Genomic DNA, 21785 nt, shown 5'->3' with positions numbered 1-21785 from the left:
TTGTTATAAGTGTCTTACAAATATGATGAGATGTGGTAGTAATTATGAGGTTAGCCCATTACCTCCCCGTGCTCTCCCATGCACACACACACACACACACACACACACACAGAGTACATACTAGTAAATGGTGCTTGGGAAATTTGTTGTTTATACTTAGTTTGATCTGAAAGGGCCAGGAGCTGTTTGAGGCATTGAAAGAAATAAGGATTTATATTAGTGAATTCAGTTAAAGCAAATAAAAGCTTATTTGCTTTTATTGGCATTATTGGGAAGGTCTTATTTTGATGAGAGTATGGGATTGAGGAGGAAGTGGAGGAGAAATCGCAGCAGCAGTTAATTTTTTTTAAGAAAGAAAAACTGCAGAGGTAAATGGCTGCTTTTCTTTTGTTATCCAATAAGTCGCATGATGGTTAAAGCAGTCCAATACAGGGAGTATGGGCTTTGGGATTATATAGACCTGGTTAGATAGTCGTGGTTTTGAAACTGATCAGGTCACTTTACCAGTTCTTGGACAGTTGTATAATATTGGGTAAATTGTATAATATTGGGTAAGTCCTAGAACAAAGATTTCCTCCTCTCCTTAAAAGGAGGTTAAAACCTGCCTCATTAAACCTTACCTGTTTGCAGCTTGATTTTCATCATATGAAGTCTTGGCATATACCACTCTTATTACTCTTAGGTTAAGGACAGTTTTGAGTTGTAAAGAAAGTATACCACGTGGTTTTATAGTTACTGGATTGTTGGTAAAGACTCTCGATGAAAGACTGTATCTTAAAAAGTGGTAAATAGTCTGATAGTTCCTTTTCTTTACTGCGAACTTATTGCTGTACTACTGCACTACACATGTACATATTTTATTTATAAATTCTTTACTACAAGTGTGGTCATTATATTAAAGAATTTACTAGGTCAATTATTTTAATAGTTGAAGCCTAGTAACCAATTCTTTTTAATAAAAATGATATAGTAAGATTTTTTTCTTTAGGAGTACTATTTGTATATTTTGGCAGATTTATCTTAAAAACAAAACAAAACAACTCTTGTTCCTACATAGTTATTTTACTTTTGTAGAGGACAACAAAATAATGAAATGTTTTTGTTTATTTTATTTTTTTTAAAGATGGTTTAAGTGGATCTTAACCCTTGACTTGGTGTTTTCAGCACCACGTTCTCCCAAGTGAACTAACCGGTCATCCCTATATAGGGATCTGAACCCGTGGCCTTGGTGTTATCAGCATCACACTTTCCCAAGTGAGCCATGGGCCGGCCCTTTGCTTTGTTTTTTGAGTGCTTGTAGAACCAGGCTCACGACCTTATGGTCACTTTACTGAATACATAAAGGCATTAATGTGAGTCCCCTTTCAGGAGAAATGAATTCATTTGGAGTTATTTAACTTCACAGACAAATAAGAGTTTTTTTTTTAACCCAGGTACATTCATCTTTGAAGTACATGATTTTTCTCCCTTCTAAAATTTTCCTTGGCACCTAAGTATAGAAATTTACTAATTTTTCTTTTCTTTTCTTTCTTTTTTTTTTAAAAGATGACCGGTAAGGGCATCTTAACCCTTGACTTGGTGTTGTCAGCACCACGCTCACCCAGTGAGCTAACCGGCCATCCCTATATGGGATCCGAACCCGTGGCCTTGGTGTTATCAGCACCACACTCTCCCGAGTGAGCCACGGGCCGGCCCCCTAATTTTTCATTTTGAATAACTTGCTGTAAAAGAGAAGAAAACTAAAAAGACTTCTCAATATAAATACAACTGCTTGGGCTAAAATGTTTTTGAACGTAGGTGGACCATAAGTCATATAAACAAAGATGACAGTAGACATACCATCAGAAGGCTATTCCATGTATTTTCATATCTGCCTGTTTTACCTTTCCCCTTATTTCTTAAGATTTCCAAAATATCACTTCTCTAGCCTACATTTGGATAGTGCCTAACTAAAGTGTCTGATGTTTTAAATGCTATATGTAGCTTTAAATGTAAGGCAGTATTTTGGTAGTGAAAATTTCTCTTGTAAATTATGAAATGGGATTTTTGTTGTTGGTCTATCCTTGAATATCTGTTTCTAGGGAGACTGTTTGAGGAAGGAAAAAGGGCTGGGGAGTGGGAGAAAGTATGGTTAGAACAAAGTAGAGGGTAGACTTGGGGGGGGTGATGGCAAGAATGTGTCATTCTATCAGTGACTTGTTTTTTAAACATAAAAATCATATGTGCCAAATTTACATATTTACTAATTAAAAAGACTTCCTGGAAACGTTAAGTAGACTATCTTCTATAACCTTTAACACTGTCACTAATGGATATAGCCTAGAAAATTTCATCGAAGGTCCTTTAAATAATGTAAATGATTATGAATATGTAACTAGTTAATATGCAGCTACTAAAGGATTATCATGTAGAGGTTAATGAACATTCTGCTCTTATGGTTTGCAGGGCTTTTCTTTTTGTGCTTTTGGCTCACTTCATGCTTGGAAACACATGCATTGGGATTGGAAAACATCCTGACTGTTTTTGGGTCTCATCTTTTAATGGGGTTGTTAAATAAGAACTTTATAAAAAAGGATTTCATGAAGATTTTTTTCTCTTTTAATTTACATTTAATTCTATTTGTCTATTTTATAATTACTGCCAAATCAGAAACAGTGAAGTGGATTGATGTAGTTTTAGCTTGGCTCTTCCAGATGTAAAGTCAGTACTCTATTATATATTACCACTGTTATTAAGTGTTGCTATGTGATTGATACTTACTGAGAGATCTTCATTCTAAAATGGACTTTTATGCTGAGTTAATGTGTAGTATGGTTCAGTATCTGATTACAGCATGTATTTTGGCGCAGGATTGCTGCCTTAGTATTTAAAATGTCCCAAAGGAGGACATTTATTTCAGGAATTAAATGTTATAATAGAGAAATTTAGTGACAGGTCTAAAAAAAAATTATGTGACTTTTGGGTACAACATTGAGCAAATACGAGAGACGAGACAATGTTAGCATTTAGGATCGTGAACTAGAGCTGTGTGTTGCTGCAAACCAGATAATACTGCTGTCTTTTTCACATGGTTTTGTATTAATAATTTTGGGTGTTATTCCTTAGTTTCTCTGTCTCTAAAGTGGTGCTATGGTTTTCTAGATTACTGTTTAAAATTTTTATTAATGGTGAATTTAAAAATAGATGATTAGTAATGTTTGAAAATAGTGTTAATTTAAAAATTGCCATTACAAATAATGTTATTTTTTAGTTGCATTTTTTTTTTTATTGATTAGTGTTCTTATTTGGTTTCTGAGCATTTTGAGAATCTACTGAAATATGTGTAAGGAAAACAAATAACTTTTGTGCTTAATTTCATTGTTTTAGTATTATAAACATAGTCTAAACTGGCTATGTATGATGTGCTTAAAATTTTATAACAATTCATTGGGGAACAAATGGGCTGTTCAGAGCATCTCTCTATCCCAAGTATTTCTTCTTGAAAATGTAGTAGGAAAATATCACTGAACTCATTTTTAATGCGTCAGAATAAAAATTACAGGTGAAAACATTTGGAGATATACTGACAAAATAAAATATTTTCACTACTGTCATTTTTTTNCAGGAGAAATGAATTCATTTGGAGTTATTTAACTTCACAGACAAATAAGAGTTTTTTTTTTTAACCCAGGTACATTCATCTTTGAAGTTCATGATTTTTCTCCCTTCTAAAATTTTCCTTGGCACCTAAGTATAGAAATTTACTAATTTTTCTTTTCTTTTCTTTCGCTACTAAAGGATTATCATGTAGAGGTTAATGAACATTCTGCTCTTATGGTTTGCAGGGCTTTTCTTTTTGTGCTTTTGGCTCACTTCATGCTTGGAAACACATGCATTGGGATTGGAAAACATCCTGACTGTTTTTGGGTCTCATCTTTTAATGGGGTTGTTAAATAAGAACTTTATAAAAAAGGATTTCATGAAGATTTTTTTCTCTTTTAATTTACATTTAATTCTATTTGTCTATTTTATAATTACTGCCAAATCAGAAACAGTGAAGTGGATTGATGTAGTTTTAGCTTGGCTCTTCCAGATGTAAAGTCAGTACTCTATTATATATTACCACTGTTATTAAGTGTTGCTATGTGATTGATACTTACTGAGAGATCTTCATTCTAAAATGGACTTTTATGCTGAGTTAATGTGTAGTATGGTTCAGTATCTGATTACAGCATGTATTTTGGCGCAGGATTGCTGCCTTAGTATTTAAAATGTCCCAAAGGAGGACATTTATTTCAGGAATTAAATGTTATAATAGAGAAATTTAGTGACAGGTCTAAAAAAAAATTATGTGACTTTTGGGTACAACATTGAGCAAATACGAGAGACGAGACAATGTTAGCATTTAGGATCGTGAACTAGAGCTGTGTGTTGCTGCAAACCAGATAATACTGCTGTCTTTTTCACATGGTTTTGTATTAATAATTTTGGGTGTTATTCCTTAGTTTCTCTGTCTCTAAAGTGGTGCTATGGTTTTCTAGATTACTGTTTAAAATTTTTATTAATGGTGAATTTAAAAATAGATGATTAGTAATGTTTGAAAATAGTGTTAATTTAAAAATTGCCATTACAAATAATGTTATTTTTTAGTTGCATTTTTTTTTTTTATTGATTAGTGTTCTTATTTGGTTTCTGAGCATTTTGAGAATCTACTGAAATATGTGTAAGGAAAACAAATAACTTTTGTGCTTAATTTCATTGTTTTAGTATTATAAACATAGTCTAAACTGGCTATGTATGATGTGCTTAAAATTTTATAACAATTCATTGGGGAACAAATGGGCTGTTCAGAGCATCTCTCTATCCCAAGTATTTCTTCTTGAAAATGTAGTAGGAAAATATCACTGAACTCATTTTTAATGCGTCAGAATAAAAATTACAGGTGAAAACATTTGGAGATATACTGACAAAATAAAATATTTTCACTACTGTCATTTTTTTTAACTGATGAAACATAGATATTACATTGGTTTCTTGTTATTTATAACATTTTGCGTATACTACAAAATATGTAATGTTGAAAACAGGTTTGTAGATTGTACAAAATACTAGCTATCTTATATCATATGTCACTTAATAGTTATGAAGTGGGTTTTGTACCATAGTATGAATCGGAAAGCTGTAATTTGTTCTGCAGTTATCAGCCTGCATTAGGGGGTTATGATAAAGTGTGCTGCTTAAAAACTAACATTCACATCTCTGTGCAGTTGACAAATAAAAATGTATACTGAGATGCTATTAAATCTGTAAAGCTACTGTTCTAGTTTTCTGATACACTGATTTTGTAGCTCTGTGCATAGCCCTGTTTTTTCATGAGTAGTTATCTGTTTTCATGACAGGTGGTCACTAACTGCCAAGAGAAAATCCAGCATTGGTGAGTGAAAGATGTTTTTATTGTACTTCTGAAATACTGATGGGTTTCATCTATTTGTATTTAAATAGTGTGCATAGCCCTGTTTTTTCATGAGTAGTTATCTGTTTTCATGACAGGTGGTCACTAACTGTCAAGAGAAAATCCAGCATTGGTGAGTGAAAGATGTTTTTATTATACTTCTGAAATACTGATGGGTTTCATCTATTTGTATTTAAATAGTGTGTGTACTGTTTGTTGTTTTTTTTGTTTGTTTTTTGTGACCAGTAATTGAATTCTTTTAGTAATCTCCATTTTGAATGCCGTTGACACTAATTTATATTGTCTTTCACCCTTTTCTGAATTACATAGTCCCTGATTTCCTGAAGTTGTGTCACCATTTGTGTTTATTCTAATTGCCTTTCTTGTCCTTTTTTTTTTTTAAGTCAGAAAAATATTATTATGAAGTAGAGACTGAGACATTTTTGAACCTAATTAATCATTGAGAGCTCTATTTTTGGAATATTTCTTATATTTGTAGTAGAAAAATAATTAGAATCAGTTGTTTTAAAATAATGATGAAAATAGGGCACAGATATATTTCCCAAAGTTTGCAAAATCTAATTTCCTACATTCCAGAGCCTGCTTTATGGGCTGCACTTTTTTTAGAGAGGAAGAAAGCATATCTGTTTTATTGTACTAATCTATAGTTAATAGGACAATACTTGGTAAATAACATACTTTCCTATGGCTTCTGAGAAAAACACTCAATTTAATGGTGAATAAAATCTTATATTGTGAGTTGTCATGAGGTATAGTTGTTGATCTTAGAGATATCAAATTACAATATATCCATGCTGTGTTTACGAAGATTTTACTGAGAGAACAACAGGAGCTGTCTTGATTATTGTCTGCAGCGTTATTGCAAAATCATGGTAACTGCCCCTTTAGTGGTGAGATTAAACCTTCCGTTATACACCATCAAGCATATAATATTTTAAATTTATTTTAAGAGGCTTTTTCTTCATGCCTGAGAGATCTCCAAGGAAATAATTTATAGTTAGTATATATCAAATGTTTTTTGGTTTAAATGCACATAGGCTGCAAGCAGTGGATAAGAGTGAAAATCGGTGCAATCGGGACACATCATCTTATTAAATTTTGACTATTGGCTTGCAGGAAATAATCTAAAACTAATAATATCCACTTTATACATGAAATTCAGAACTTTATTAATTTTCAATTACTGTATCGTTGTAGTTGCATCCACTGTTGGTGTAAATCTGTCAACATTTCCATGGACCATTTTCTTTTCATTATATATTCAGTTCAGGTTAAAACTTGAAATGCAAGTCCTTTGCCAAAGAGTTTCCCCCGCCTGCAAATTTGGCCAAAGTGGTCTATTTTACAAATAGTTCCCTGTGGAAGTTTTATTACTGTGGAGTTCTGTCTATTGGTTTTGGTAGGGACTTCAGGATATTAGAAAATGTTGTATTCACTCATAACAGATACTAGTTTACACAAATGTGTAAATAACAACTTGCTTTTGGTTCATTTTATAAGATCTTTCCCTATTAGGGAGTTCTTTAAGGATAAGGGGAATCACCACAACTCCTCCTGTTGTGTTTCGAACAAAATAGACTCGAGTAAATGTCTGAATAAGTGAAGACCAAATATATAGTTTTTTGTTGTATATAGCATTTTAGTTTATAAGTACTAATTGTGCACAAGTCTGGTGAGCAATGACAGACATAATGTGCCATTTTTTACTTCAGGGCAGGTTCACACAACCCTCAATTCCACTTTCCAAATTTCTGAAGCCCTCCAACTACAGAAGCTTAGCATATTTTCCTATACATATCTTAAAGTAATATGATTTATAATTATCTAATGTATGTAATTATCTACACATTAGAACGTCAATATTATTTTTTTCATGTTAAAACTTGTTTTTTTCCTCTGAATCATTTCTGATATGGCTCAGGAAACAGACTTTTCTATTTGCTTTTTAATGAGGATATATACATGATATCGTGATATTGCTAGAATCTAAATGGCCATTGAACTCATCAATTTATTATATTCAAAAATTGAAACCAAAGTGTCTCCATTCCTCTGAAAGCCAGGAAATTGCTATTTGGGAGCATAGTGGAATTATATTTTTACATTTTCTTAATTCCTCAAACAATGATTGAGTTTCTACCATATGCCAGTATTATGCTGCTGTTTGGAATTGAAAGACCCTGCTGTGGAAAAATTCATAGTCAGACAGTAAGCAGGGAAATCACAGTAATTTTTTACGGGTTGCAGTATATGAAGCATGTACAGAGTTCAGAGGCTGGAACCATTCTTAAGGGTGTCTTACATACTACTTTTAAAAGCATGTGCTTTTAATTTTTCTTTACCTCTTGGTGTGAGACTAGTCTAAAATACAATTTATGTAGCTAAGTTCCCTTTCTTTATGGGTCCATACCAATATAATAAGAACAAAGTATATGATTTAAAAAATACATTCTTATGCTAATGATGTTTATGCTTGTTTGTGCAATTCTAATGGGTTCTTTTATTTAAGGGATAAGCAATGTATATTCTAGGCTTGAGAAATAATCTGAATTTTTATCCCTTTCTTTATGGGTCCATACCAATATAATAAGAACAAAGTATATGATTTAAAAAATACATGTGCAATTCTAATGGGTTCTTTTATTTAAGGGATAAGCAATGTATATTCTAGGCTTGAGAAATAATCTGAATTTTTATTTTTTTTTCGAATGTAGGACAGGAAGTAAAAATATTTGTAGAAAAGTAGGAATAAAAATGGTCTGGGACCAAAGAACTTGCATCAAAAAATCTCTTCCAGAAAATTCAAATCCCAGAACTTTGGTGAACTAAGACATTTATAGTATTTGATAGTTATTAATAGACACAAAGGAAATGTTTGACCCTAATAGGTGAGAATTTGTGCAACACTGTTTTAGAGCGAATAGTAGTTTTCAATTTAGTGAGGATTTTAAAAAATTTTTGAGTGAATTTTTTTCCCCTTAAAATCCTTTTTCTTACCTATGGAAACAAGGTATGGTAAAATCCACACACTATTTTCTCATTAAAATGTAGGGATGCTTCCCACTGTTTGCTCCACTAGGGGCTGATTATTTTGTTTATGGATTATTTGTAATTTTTTATCTTTTTAATTTTTCCTTAAAGAGCATGGAATTTTGTGTCACAGATCTACATTTGAATACTGTCATTTACTAACTTTGTGACCTTGGGCAATTATGCTAATTAGGATTCCCAGTTTTCTTGTAAAGTGATGATTTTATTTAACTCATAGGGTTGTAGTGCAGATCAAATGAGCTGATGTCTGTAGAACACCCAGTCTGGCAGTCAATAACTATTAATAGAGTTCATACATCTTTTTTGAAAATTTTAATTGGCAGGTGAATAAAGAAAAAAACAAACAAAAAAGCCCAATGCTTTGTGAATATTTTGTATTCATGCCATTATCATCTATTACGATGGAGACTTGGCTTTCTAAGCGTTATTGTTACAGCTTTACATTAATATTTTTAAATAGCTTTTTGTTATGCAGGGTTTCAAACAAAAGGTGACAGAGCAGTACAGTGAACCCTCATGTACCCATAAGTCAACTTAATAATTATGAACTCATGGTTTTATCTAAACTGTTTCATTTTAATATCCTATCCTACTATCTACCCCTACCTCCAGTTATTTTGAAATGAATGAATCTAAACATATTATTCCATCTTGAAATATTTCAGTATATATCTTTAAGAGATTTAAAAAAAAGACTCTACATTAACTTTTTAAGATTTACATTAAAAAAAATTTAGTTAAGAAATACATTTCTATGTTTCAAAATGTTTTGTAAGAGGTGCAAAAGGGTGTACCCAAAAACTAAATGATGTATAGTTTGTTCCCCAGTTTTCAGTTCTGTTGTCTGGAAGTAACTGTTTTGCCAATTTCTCATAAATCTTTTTAGAAATAGTTTGCATGAGTTAGGATTGTGTGTGTGGGTGTGCATTCATCCACATCTTTATATATACTCTGCTCCCATCTTTTTGGACAAAAATGAAATCAGACCATACTCTGTTCATTTAATATTACACCTTGGAGATTGTTCTCAACCATTAGTTAACTCTTATTCTTTACTTCATTCCCACACATTTCATTGTGTGCCAAATGACTAACTTTTTTAGGGTTACCAAATAAGATTTGATACTAATTTTTTTTTGAAATAAATAATTGCCACATCACTGAGAGTACAGCATTGCATCTCAAAATACATCCTTGCTAAGATGATACGTTCATTATTTTATTGGTCTTTAGTAAAATTACTCCTAAACTTAGTTGCTTAAAACAACCGCCAGTTACTTGTGAATGATTTTTTGGGGGGTGCATGTTGATCTGGGCTCACCTGTGTCTTGTCTGGTTGCAGCCATTTGGCTGGATCAGCTGGGTTGTCCAGAATGGCCTTACTCATAAATCTGGTGGCTAGTACTGGCTGTTAGCTGAGCCTCTCTCTCCATGTGCTCGTTTATCCACCTTACTTTAAATGGTGATCTCAGGGCACCAAGAATGGAAGCTGCAAGTCCACATTATGTTGTTCAGAGGAACTTACAAAGCCAGCCTAGATTCAAAAGTGGGGAAATAACCTCTACCTGTCGATAGGAGGTGCGACAAAGAATTTATGGTCATTTTTAATGCACTACAGATGACTTCTATTGAATGTGTCCTACAAGAAAAAAGAAGTCTCATTACTTTGTGTTGTGGGAGTTAAATGAAATAGTGCATGCAGTGCCTGGCACATACAAACCATATGTATGTTAGGCATTATTTGTATAATAGTAAATTGTATGCATATGAGTTGTAGAAAATTTATTATCTTGCTTTAAATCATCTTAAAAGGATTTTAAGCAGTAAATATATCTAAGAAATTAAATGAAGTAGATTTAAATGGAAATATAGACAGAGCTATTTTATTTTGTTCAAGTATTTAGTTTTGGAAAGCATAGCTTTAAATTTAGACATAAAAATTCGAAACGCTTCAGTATATGAGGTTTGAGAGGGATTCTAAAACAAATACTGACATTTGTTATTTATGTTATGGGGGAATTAAAAATTTTTTTTTCCTAATTATAACTCATCATTTAGAATGTAGTCTTTGATGATGATGATGTATTTCCAGTGTCCATGTACTTTGTATGGCTCACAATTTCCCATGATCAACTTAAGTCCAGTGAAATCTGATTGAGGCTAAGGATTTGTTGCTTTTGACATAACCTCATGATTTTTCATCTTTGTCTCAACTGTATTAGGTTTAAAAACTACACTTTGCACTTTGAGTTTTTCCTTTTCCTCTTTTTTTTTTTTTAAATAAGAGCAACATGCAATGAAACTTCAAGCACAGAAGAGTACTGTAAAAGGATGAAGGTATAAATATGAAAACAACAGCAGTATGTGGCTGAGACGTGGATCACTCAGTGATAATCCTGAGTGCTTGTTCTTGTTTTGAGATGTGAAAGTCCACACTCTAATATACTAAAGACAGATAGGGGTGGGTATCAGTGTATGACTTAGGAATATGTAGGCTATAAAAATTGAGGCATGCCTATAATTTGCTATGTACTAATTCATATTGAACTTATGTCCAAATTGGTGAAGGTCTTCTCATTTTTCTTTTTATTTATTTTTAAGTCAATTGAGTTAAAGATAACTTTAAGAATTTTAAATATTTGGTGGGTCTAAAACCAGGATTGTTATTTTTCACTGTTATAAAACCTTTTGACAGAAACTTTAACCTGGAGAATTAAATGAATGGGCTTCTGTTGGAACTATATACAAAATATGGGTCCTTTTTCTCAGGAAAGAGTCTATAATTTTTCTCAGTTTCTCATAGGGATCAGCGACCTAAAAGGGTTATAACTCACTAAGATAACACACAAAAAGTTTACCTTTTTCAAAAATATGGTTTAGAAATAAAGTATAGACAATCTAAATTGAAGTGGCAAAACCTATGGATTATGATGAGATTTAAGTAGAAGCTTAAATAAACGTACAAAGCTTAAGTCAGTTATAAACTCATCACATCTTTTCTAAAAGGAAAATACTTCCTAATAAAAGGTCATGTATTAACTCTTATCTGTTCCAGAATCTTTGGGTTTTATCATTTTTTAAGTTAAAAAATTAATTCTTTGCTTCAGATTAACACAGATATTCACACTAATATAAAGCCCTTTTTCTTTTTTTTTACTTTTAAACATCTCAAGCTATTTTCTGCTTTTTTATTTAGGATGTTAAGTAAAAGGAAAGAGAATGATAGATTTTTTTCTTAAAAAAAACCCCAAAACCTGGTTTAGTGTTAGCATTTTCTGCCTATTCACAGTTTCTATTTTAAAGTGAAATTGGCAAAATCTTATTGTTTCAATAAGTGATTTAAGTTTTAGCTCCCTTTTTTGTAACTTAAAGCTAGAGATTAGAGTCTTTATCTCTTGCCACAAACAAGGGATATGGAACTTATTTTTTTCTTACAAAGATTTTTTTTTGTCAGTTGCATTTAAGAGAAGGATTAAAAATGTGGAGTCCCTTTCATATTCCCCTATCCCTTTACCAATGTTCTATTATGAAAAATCTCTGAACATATAGAAAAGTTGAAAGAATTGTATAGGTGAACCTTGAACATGTATCTATCCATACCTTAATCCATTAATCCATATGTGGACGTAAGTATACTTCACTCCTAAAAACTTGAGTATACCATTTAACTTGCTCTCATATTTTTTAAAATTTTATGAAAATAATGTCTTTCTCGTGGAATCAGTCTTGATCTTAATCCTTTAAGGTTAAGGCTAATTTATAGTTGTGCTATGTCCTTCATCGCTGCTGCTTCCTAAAACAAAAGGTGCTTCTCAGAAGACATATATGTAGCATATGAATAGCAAGATTCAAAAGAAGGCTGTGAAAGTTTCTTACATGTCTTTTTCCGATGCTTTAGTTTTTTGTTTTCTGTAAGGAACATTGCCTGAGAATATGCGGTGCAAATTAAATCTTATTTATGGATAAAATTTTTAGATTAAGAATTGAAGGCAAAACCTAATCTATAAGGATCAAATATGGTGAAGCCAAACAAGCAGGTCAGTATATAAGTAAGTAGGCTTTAGAGGTGTTTATCCTAACTATATTTGGGTTTGTTTTCTATTTGAGATACAATTATTTTAAGCAATTACCTCTTTTGACTACTATATTTTAATATGACTACAGTGTCCAAAAATTCTGTTTCTAAGTAATAAAATAGAAAAAAAATTGTTCAAATTTTGATGTAAAGGTTACCTACTTACCTTCTGTAACACTTAAATTAGTTCTTAGGATAACTTTTGTATTTTCTGTTGCATAGGCTTTGTGATCTTTAATGGGATTATTTAAGCCCTAAATATTAGACGGACTGTTTGGAGATCACTCTTTGACCAAATACTTAGTCCTGGACATTTTAACTGATGCGGCCTTTAGAAAGTTCCTCAAGCTATAATTTCTTCCCGAGACACTGCTTGACTCCAACTAGCCTCCCTTCAAAAATGATTTTTGCATGAGTTGCATTTTAAATTATCTTTCCCTTTCTTTTTATGTTTTTAGAAAATAATTCAAAATTTGGAAATAGCAACTTTGATCTTGAAGTGCTCTCCAGTGTGTATACATTTTTATTCTAGAGAAAATTAATGATAAATTTAAAACTGAATATACTTGATTTGGAATACTGACATTGATCTCTCGTATTACCTATGGTGAACCTTTTGTTCTTTTAATGTACGAAAGAGATGTTTTGTTAGAAATTCCCCCTTTCCAAGAAAATTAATGATAAATTTAAAACTGAATATACTTGATTTGGAATACTGACATTGATCTCTGGTATTACCTATGGTGAACCTTTTGTTCTTTTAATGTACGAAAGAGATGTTTTGTTAGAAATTCCCCCTTTCCAGGTAAAGTTACCAAAATAAGACATATTGAATGCTAACTTTTGTTAGCTTCTTAGCAGTCATAGAAGCATTTAGATATCTAAGCTGATGTTTAGTTTTTGAGCTTTTGCAGAATTGCTTATCTGAAACATATAAGTAAACTGTTAGTATTCCATAGATTTAATAATGAGTGTTTACTGTGTATAGGCACTGTACCAAAGCAGCCGTTTATAGACATTATCCCATTTATTACTCACTGCAATCCTATCTCCAATGCCCCTGAATGGTTACATTCAGTTGTATGTCTTTCAGTAAGTAATTCTATTTGTGTTAAATTGAATGGCTTTAATATAGTGGAATCTTATCTTAGTGGGTAATAGTCTTTCTTCAAATTTTTAGAATTGGTGTTTTTTGATACTTCATGGAAAAAGGGGTATTGGAAACAGCATAGTAGATGTTCAGTGCTGGATAGGGTGCTAAACCTTTTATATTTAATTCTCTTGAACCTATAGGAAAGTATTATCATTGAAGATACTAAGACTAGGGTTAATTTGTGTAAATTGAGTGGTTAATCTGGGTTTGGTTTGACTTCAAAGCCGTGTTCTTTCTGGTACATAGCCCAGTACATGAAATTACTTGTCATTTTATTTATACAAAAATCCAGAACGATGATTTTTGCCTTAAACAAATAGAATAAAAGACATATTTATTTATAGAAAAGGAATTTGGGGGAAAGTTTATAAAAATCACTTGAATACTAATAAATGAGAAGCTTGCTTGAAAGAATACAGGTGAAAAGACCTAGGTTAAACTCATTGCTTACCTGACCTGATATAGGAAGAGGATGATATGGTTTCTCTCCAATGTGTAGTTTTTCCATCTTCCTACTACTTTCTCTTCTGAGAGAGAAAAATGTTAAGTGACATTTATTACAAGAATATTTGTAGGATAAATAACAATATATTTGTGAAATTCCTTGGGATCTTAGGACAAGGTGAAATAATTTTTATCAGTTATGCTACTATTACTTTAGGGGGAGCTAAGGAATTAAACCGAAACCAATTCCTTAATGTTTATAGTGCAGTCATTTTTATTATCTCAAGAGTGATTATCTGTGTTGCAGTTTATCCTAATTTCAATTTGACAGTATCTACTTTTTCTTTTAAATTATTTGTTGGTGATTTTCTGTTTTTGTTATTTAAAAAAAAATTTTTTTTTTTTGTCATTTTCATGACCGGTAAGGGGATCGCAACCCTTGGTGTGGTGTCGCCCACACTGCACTCAGCCAGTGAGCGCACCGGCCATTCCTATATAGGATCTGAACCCACGGCGGGAGCATCGCTGCGCTCCCAGCCCCGCACTCTCCCGAGTGTGCCACGGGCTCGGCCCCATTATTTTTAAAAATTGACAACGCCCTTCTGCTTACAAAAAATTTCATTGCTCTGATTTTGCCTGCAGCCTGTGTCCTAGCAGGGAACCCTAAGGGGGTTCATTTCTAGAAAGTGTGAGAACTAAGTAGGGCTCATAGCATGAAAACACAACCATCTCTGATCCTACAGAATTACATCTTTTGGTTGTTTGAAGTTAATTTATTTGGTAGCTGTGTTTCAATATAACATGAAACAGACTCCAAAACAAATTGAAATGCTTTTTGTGTTAGCTCTACCTAATATCTTCTACCCCCAGTTGATTCTCTCTCACCTTAATCACATTAGTATGAATAATTGAAGAGTTGATGACACCACATTTTTCAGCCTAAAGTTTTCTGATGAGGACCAAAGCATCTGATCAGATTTCATGTTCATGATTTCTACTTCACAGCCAGTGTTTATTCACTCAGAATCTTTATTAAATCTCTTCTTCCTTCATCTTGAGTCCCTGTTTGTTTCCAAACATCAGGCCTTCCTTCCCTGTCTCTCTTAATTTCCACATTTTATTTAGTCCAGATGATCTTCCACCTTAGGAAACACAAATTCTCAAGATGTGAGTGTTCTTCTAAAAGCCAAAGTCCCTGGAAGGTCTTAATTCTTTAATAAATTTATAGTAAAATAATGCCATTGCTAAACTTTGTGAAAACAGGGTTTTAAAATTTAAAAAAACCCTTTAATCTGTAAATTGCTAAAGTTAGGTTTTCTATTAGCTTGTCTTATGATACATAGCATACTGAAAGAATTGTTAATTTGTGTACTCATTTAGTATTTGGTGTTTTTTGTCAACAGGAAGAAGGTAGATAATGACTATAATGCCCTTCAGGAAAGACTCAGTACCTTGCCTGATAAGTTGTCTTATAATATCATGGTATGTTTGGTGTGTTTCTTTTAAAGTAATATGTTGTTTCTTATAAATATATTAACTATGTAAAACAATATGGTATTTCTTTGCTATATGTGTATCAGTTCACAGATTGCCAAGCTGATATGGACTATGTCATAGGTAACTACCATATCAAGGAAGTTTTACTTTATAATACACTAATTGTAGTAATAGTTGGTATTTACTTTTTTGTGTGTATATAAAATTATCACATTATGGTGACACATGACATAAATGTTAGCACAAAATTTGACATACTTGGTATGCAAATTTACTACGTAAAAAACTGTAATTATGACAAAAATATGGCACTTAGTCATTTCCTGTTAGCCAGAGCAGGAATAGGCCATAAGGTTTTGTAATTCACAGAATTAAACCCTAGAGCATTGATTTTTATATAAAAAGGTACTGCTAATTTTTGTTTTAGTGATCTTTATATTGACAAAGCGATCTGTTCCTGAGCCCTGGATTAGAATGATTCATTGCATGAATATTCTACCCCAAATATATTGTAAGTGTAGCTAGGTGGAACCATTAAAGTTATTTGCTTGGTAATTCCTGCTTTGCAAAAAATAGTTATTTTATTAGAAATAATTTTCAGTTTTCTTTATCAAAAATATTCTCGATAATATTTTCCTACTAGTTTGCTTTCATTTAGATTTATGAGCGAACAAAATGTATAAACATTCTGGGACAATACTACTACCTTTAAGATCTGTATCTAAATGTGGTGCAAATTTATTTTCCTGCTTTAACATTGATTTATTAGCCTAAGGCAATTTTCTATAGATTTTCGTAGTGAAATTTTAGTATGATGTTAAATTTCTGTGAAATTGACATTTTATTTTTCTCAATGTATAAACTTTAATGTTGTTTCATAAAAAAGTATTTTTTAGTGTTTTAAGTTTTTTACCTTTTTTTTTTTTTTAAATAATAGGTACCATTTGGCCCTTTTGCCTTCATGCCAGGAAAACTTGTCCATACTAATGAAGTCACTGTTTTACTTGGGGACAACTGGTTTGCAAAGTGCTCAGCAAAGCAGGCTGTAGGTTTAGTTGAACACCGGAAAGAACGTAAGTACCAATTATAAATGATGTTTCTTTCTTATATATGTATCAGTTCACAAATTGCCAAGCTTGATGAACTGTTACCAAAAATATCTTCCATGATTAATTAGTCCAGCCTATTTGTGATTCTATTGAATCATAGGTAGTTTGAGTAGAACCAACATTTGAAAATGAGCTGGAGAATAGAACATCTGGGTTGGAAATATCACCCACATTGGCATGTTTTCAGAAATTATAGAATGTAAATGTCATTACATGGTTTTGTGGATAGAATTTGGGAAGACATAAGAATTAGGGTCAATTTGTACTTTATAATTGGTTTGCTTTAGTTGCTTTTGTACACTTACTTTTCCTTTTAATATTAACTTTAATACACAGAAGTAATTTACTTTTTGCTTAGTGAACTAGGAGAAATATCTGTTTACAAAAGTAGCAAATCACTAAGAATGCTTTATGGTTTGGAAGAAGTCATATTTTCATTTTATAGAAGAGACCGGGTATGGAAACGTGCTACCTAAAATGGCACCCTTAGACTTTTTAAAAGTGGTTTGAAGTCTCTGCCTAGTTTTTTTAAGGTACTTTTTAGATTTGTTTATTCATGATATTATTTGTTGGTTTGTGCCACTCTACACACACACACACACACACACACACACACACATTTTGCATTTGGATGGGTTAGCTTGGGTTCTAGCTTACTTGTATTTAAAATTAGGTTTATTTATTTAATTTCTAATCTGTGTTCTTAGTTCTATAATAGCATATTCAAACTGATCGTATAATATCACCCCACCTGCTTTTTAACCTTCTAGTTAAATGTATGTTTGAAAATACATTTTATGAGAATTCTTCTGTGTAAATGAGGTCATACTAGATAGAAAACAGCTGAGTTTTCTAAAGCTGAAATTATATCACTTATATATGAGTGGGTACCAGTTGGAGAACTCATTTACTCAGTGAAAATTCTGGGAACTATATTTGGAGACTCTAATTGCAAATCAACTCCTATAAGTTTATAATTGATATATATTTTGATCTTTTGTGACACTAATCAGGATCTTATTGTTAGGCCTGTATATAATTTTTGGCAATGATAAATCTTTTGGCTTCGCTACATTAAAATAAGTCATGAATATTAGACAAAATAGAATGGGCGTAATTCTTTCTTAAAGACCTTTTTCAATGGGGAGGGCTTTTTTTATTAACTGGGATAGCTCTGCTGATAAGAAATCAGCTCATAGCCTATTGAGGTTTGTTCACTTTGATTTTACTATTTCTGTGGAGAAATTTTTAGAATCAGTTTTGACTTGAAATGTTAATGGTGGAATACTTTTAATACAATAAAATAGAGCTTTAGAGTAGAGAAACATTTTTTGGTTAATTACTTTCCAATAAGTTAAATATGATTTTGGAAAGAGACCAAATGTGATGACTTTTGTGGTCAATATTTATCTAATATATTCAAAGCACATATTTATTTGTCCGAGAACCTATTACGACAAATGAACTTTAAAAAGTTGTTCTAGTCCCAGTTTTATAATGATAATAACTAAAGAAAATGTTTAGGTATATTATTGTACTTAACATTTATAAAGAAAAGATAGTTTATTTTTTTAAGACAGAAGAAATGTAACAAGTTAAACATACAGTCACGTACCTCACTGTTGACTGGGTTAATTGGGGAAGGTTGAGGGAGATCATTGCGTGTCAGAAGAGGGACAGGTGGATTTAACAACAACAGTGGATTGAGAGGAGGTGGCCATGAGTTTATAGGATAATGATTTTTAAGAGGAAGAGGGCAAGCTTCAATGCTCCCACTTTTTGTGCTCATATCTTGTGTTTTTTTGCCATTTAATAAGAATATGACCATCTTTAAAAATTTTTTTTCAAGTTTTAAATTATCATAGAGTGAAATTGACTTTTTATTTGGTATACCGCTACTGCTCTGTGAGTTACAGCACATTTTGATTTGTTTAACCAGCACCACAATCAGGAAACCAAATAGAATACAAAATATACTATAATCAGGATGCAGGATCACACCAAAAACTGCTTCATGTTGCCCCTGTGTGGTCACACCCTACTTTTATCCCTGAGGTTTGACAACCACTGATTTGTTCTCTATCACTGTTAATTTTGCCTTTTTTAGAATGTCATATAGATGGAATCATACAGCCTCTCTTGAGACTGGCTTCTCTCACTCACTATAATGCCTCATCCAAGTTGTTCTACATATCAAAAGTTTATTCCTTTTTATTGCTGAGTAGTGTTCCATTATATGCATGTACCATAATTTTTCTGTTCACTTGTTGAAGAACATTTGGGTTGCTTCTGTTTTTTGGCAATTTTGAAAGATCTGCTGTAAACCTTTGTGTACAGGTTTTTGTGTGAACATAAATTTCCATTACTGTCTCTAAGTACCTACAAGTGGGATTGCTAGGTCATATGGTAAGTATACACCAGTTTTTAAGAAACGACCAAGCTGTTTTCCAAAGTGGCTGTTGGATTTTACATCTCTGTCAGCAGTTTGAGAGTTATAATAACTTTGCATACTTACGAGTACTTGGTTTTGTCAGTATTGGTACTTGGTATTGTCATTTGAATAGGTGTATAGTTGTTTTGATTTGCATTTCCCTAATGACTTACATTGTTGAGCATTGATCATGCGATTATTTGTTATCTGTGTATCCACTTTTGTTTTTTGCCCATTTGTTGTTGTTGCTGTTTTGGCAGCTGGCCAGTACAGGTTTCAAACCCTGGACCTTGGTGTTATCAGCACCATGTTCTAACCAACTGAGCTAACTGGCCAGCTCCTTGCCCATTTTTTAAAAATTGGGTTGTCTGTTTTCTTATTGTTGAGTTTTGAGAGGAGCTAACTGGCCAGCTCCTTGCCCATTTTTTAAAAATTGGGTTGTCTGTTTTCTTATTGTTTTGAGAGTTTTTTTTTTATATATTGTAGATGCAAGTCCTTTGTTGAATGTGTGATTTCAAATACTTTCTCCCAGTTTGCATCTTGTATTTTCATTCTCTTAACAGTGCCTTTCTAGGGCAAAAGTTTTTAATATTGAAGTCCAGTTTATTACTTTTTTCTAATATGAGTCATTTGTTTGGTGTCATATCTAAAAATTTGTTGTCTAAGCTCAGTTCTTGAATATTTTCTGGGTTTTTTTGAAAGTTTTATAGTTTAACATTTTACACTTAGATCTGTGATTTATTTTAAATTAATTTTTGTATGAGGTGTGAGGCTTATGGTCATGGTTCATTTTTCTTGCATATGGATGTCCAATTTTTCCAACATTATTTGCTGAAAATACTAGCTCCATTAAATTGAGTTTGCACTTTTGTCAAAAATGAATTGACAATCAAAACCACATGAGATGCCCCAATAAGATGGCTATAATGAAAAGACAGTAACATATATTGGCAAGGATGTGGAAAAATTGGAACCCTCATACATTGCTAGTGGGAAAGTAAATTATTGGTGCTGCCACTTTGGAAAATAGTTTGGAATTTTTCAAAAAGTTAAACATTGAGTTACCTCATGACCCAGCAAAAAGTTAAGCATTGAGTTACCTAGTAATTCCACACCTAGCTAGTAGTATTTCTAAGTGAAATAAAAACATACATCTACACAAAAACTTGTATATGAATGTTAATAGCAGCATTATTTGTAATAGCCGCAAAGTGGAAATAACCCAAATGTCTATCAACTAATGAGTGGATAAATAAAATTTCATATATCCATACAGTGGAATGTCGTTTGGCAAATAAAAAGAAATGTACGTTGAAAACATTATGCTAGGTAAAGGAAGCCAGTCACAGAAGACCACATATTATATGGTTCCGTTTATATGAAATGTTCAGAGTAGGCAAGTTTATAAAGTAGACTAGTGGTTGCTTAGGACTGGGAAAGTATGGGGGAGAGAGGAGAGTGACTGCTTATGGGTTTGGGGATAAGAGTAGGCAAGTTTATAAAGTAGACTAGTGGTTGCTTAGGACTGGGAAAGTATGGGGGAGAGTGGAGAGTGACTGCTTATGGGTTTGGGGATATTTTAGGGGCAGTATCATAGCTGTAAAACCCTGTGAATATGCTGAAAACCATTGAATCATACATTTAAAGTAGATGAATTGTATGGCATGTGAATTATATCTTACAAAAATTGTAAAAAAAAAAAAAGAAATGAATTGACTATGTTTCTGTAGTTCGGTTTCTGGACTGTCATTCTCTTTCTTTGATCTATGTGTCCCTTTGCTGATACCACCCTGTCTTCATGACTGTAGCTTTATATTGTTTCTTAAAATTGGGTAGTATGAATCCTCTTAATTTTTCTTCCTTTTCAAAAATGTTTTGGCTATTCAAATTCCTTTGCCTTACAGTTTAGAAACAACTCGTTTGTATCCACAAGAAATTCTGGTGGGATTTTGATTGGGATTGTGTTAAATCTATATATCAATTTGGGGGAGAATTTGCCATCTTAAACTATCTTAAGTCTTCCAAGCTGTAAATACGGTATGTCTAGGATTTTGAATTCTTTCATCAATACCTTACAGTTTTTAAGCATGCAAATCATACAGTGTTGTAGATTTATATCTAAGTATTTCACTTTTTGTGGAGCTATTGTACATGATGGTATTTTAAAATTTTGGTCTCCAAGTGTTCTAATATATAGAAATATGATTTTTTAAAAAAATTAACATTGTATCCTGCAACCTTGCTAAACTAATTTTTCTGTTTTATGAACTTATTTTTTGGGTAGATTCCATAGGATAGTCTATGTAGACAATCATTTCTTTTGTTAGTAACAACAATTTATTATTCCTTTCCAATATGTATGTCTTTTATTTCTTTTTCCTGCCTTGCGGCACTGGCTAGGGCTTGCAGTATAATATTGAATAGAATGGTTAAGAGTAGGCATTCTTGCTTGGTAACTGATCTTCTGGGGGAAAACATTTAGTCTTTTACTGTTAAGTGTGGTGTTTGCTGTAGGTTTTTTTTTTTTTTTTTTTGTCTTTTTTGTCTTTTTCCGTGTCCGGCAACGGTTCGCA

The 21785-nt window shown here is 32.3% G+C and overlaps 1 protein-coding gene across 1 annotated transcript in view; it reads left to right on the top strand.

The window, feature by feature from the left end:
* URI1 (URI1, prefoldin-like chaperone) overlaps positions 1-21785 on the top strand; it is a 69877-nt gene that overhangs the window by 24385 nt on the left and 23707 nt on the right. The window contains exons 2-4 of the mRNA XM_008587016.1: positions 5379-5413; positions 15579-15657; positions 16610-16745. Coding sequence (XP_008585238.1) covers positions 5379-5413; positions 15579-15657; positions 16610-16745 — 250 coding nt within the window. The remainder of the gene's footprint in view (positions 1-5378; positions 5414-15578; positions 15658-16609; positions 16746-21785) is intronic.

The sequence above is a fragment of the Galeopterus variegatus genome, unplaced genomic scaffold (genome assembly GCF_000696425.1).
Source record: "Galeopterus variegatus unplaced genomic scaffold, G_variegatus-3.0.2 Scaffold4217, whole genome shotgun sequence".
In the NCBI taxonomy this organism is placed as follows: domain Eukaryota; kingdom Metazoa; phylum Chordata; class Mammalia; order Dermoptera; family Cynocephalidae; genus Galeopterus; species Galeopterus variegatus.
Note: the sequence above shows the minus strand (reverse complement) of the source record. Positions and strands in the feature narration are given on the sequence as shown.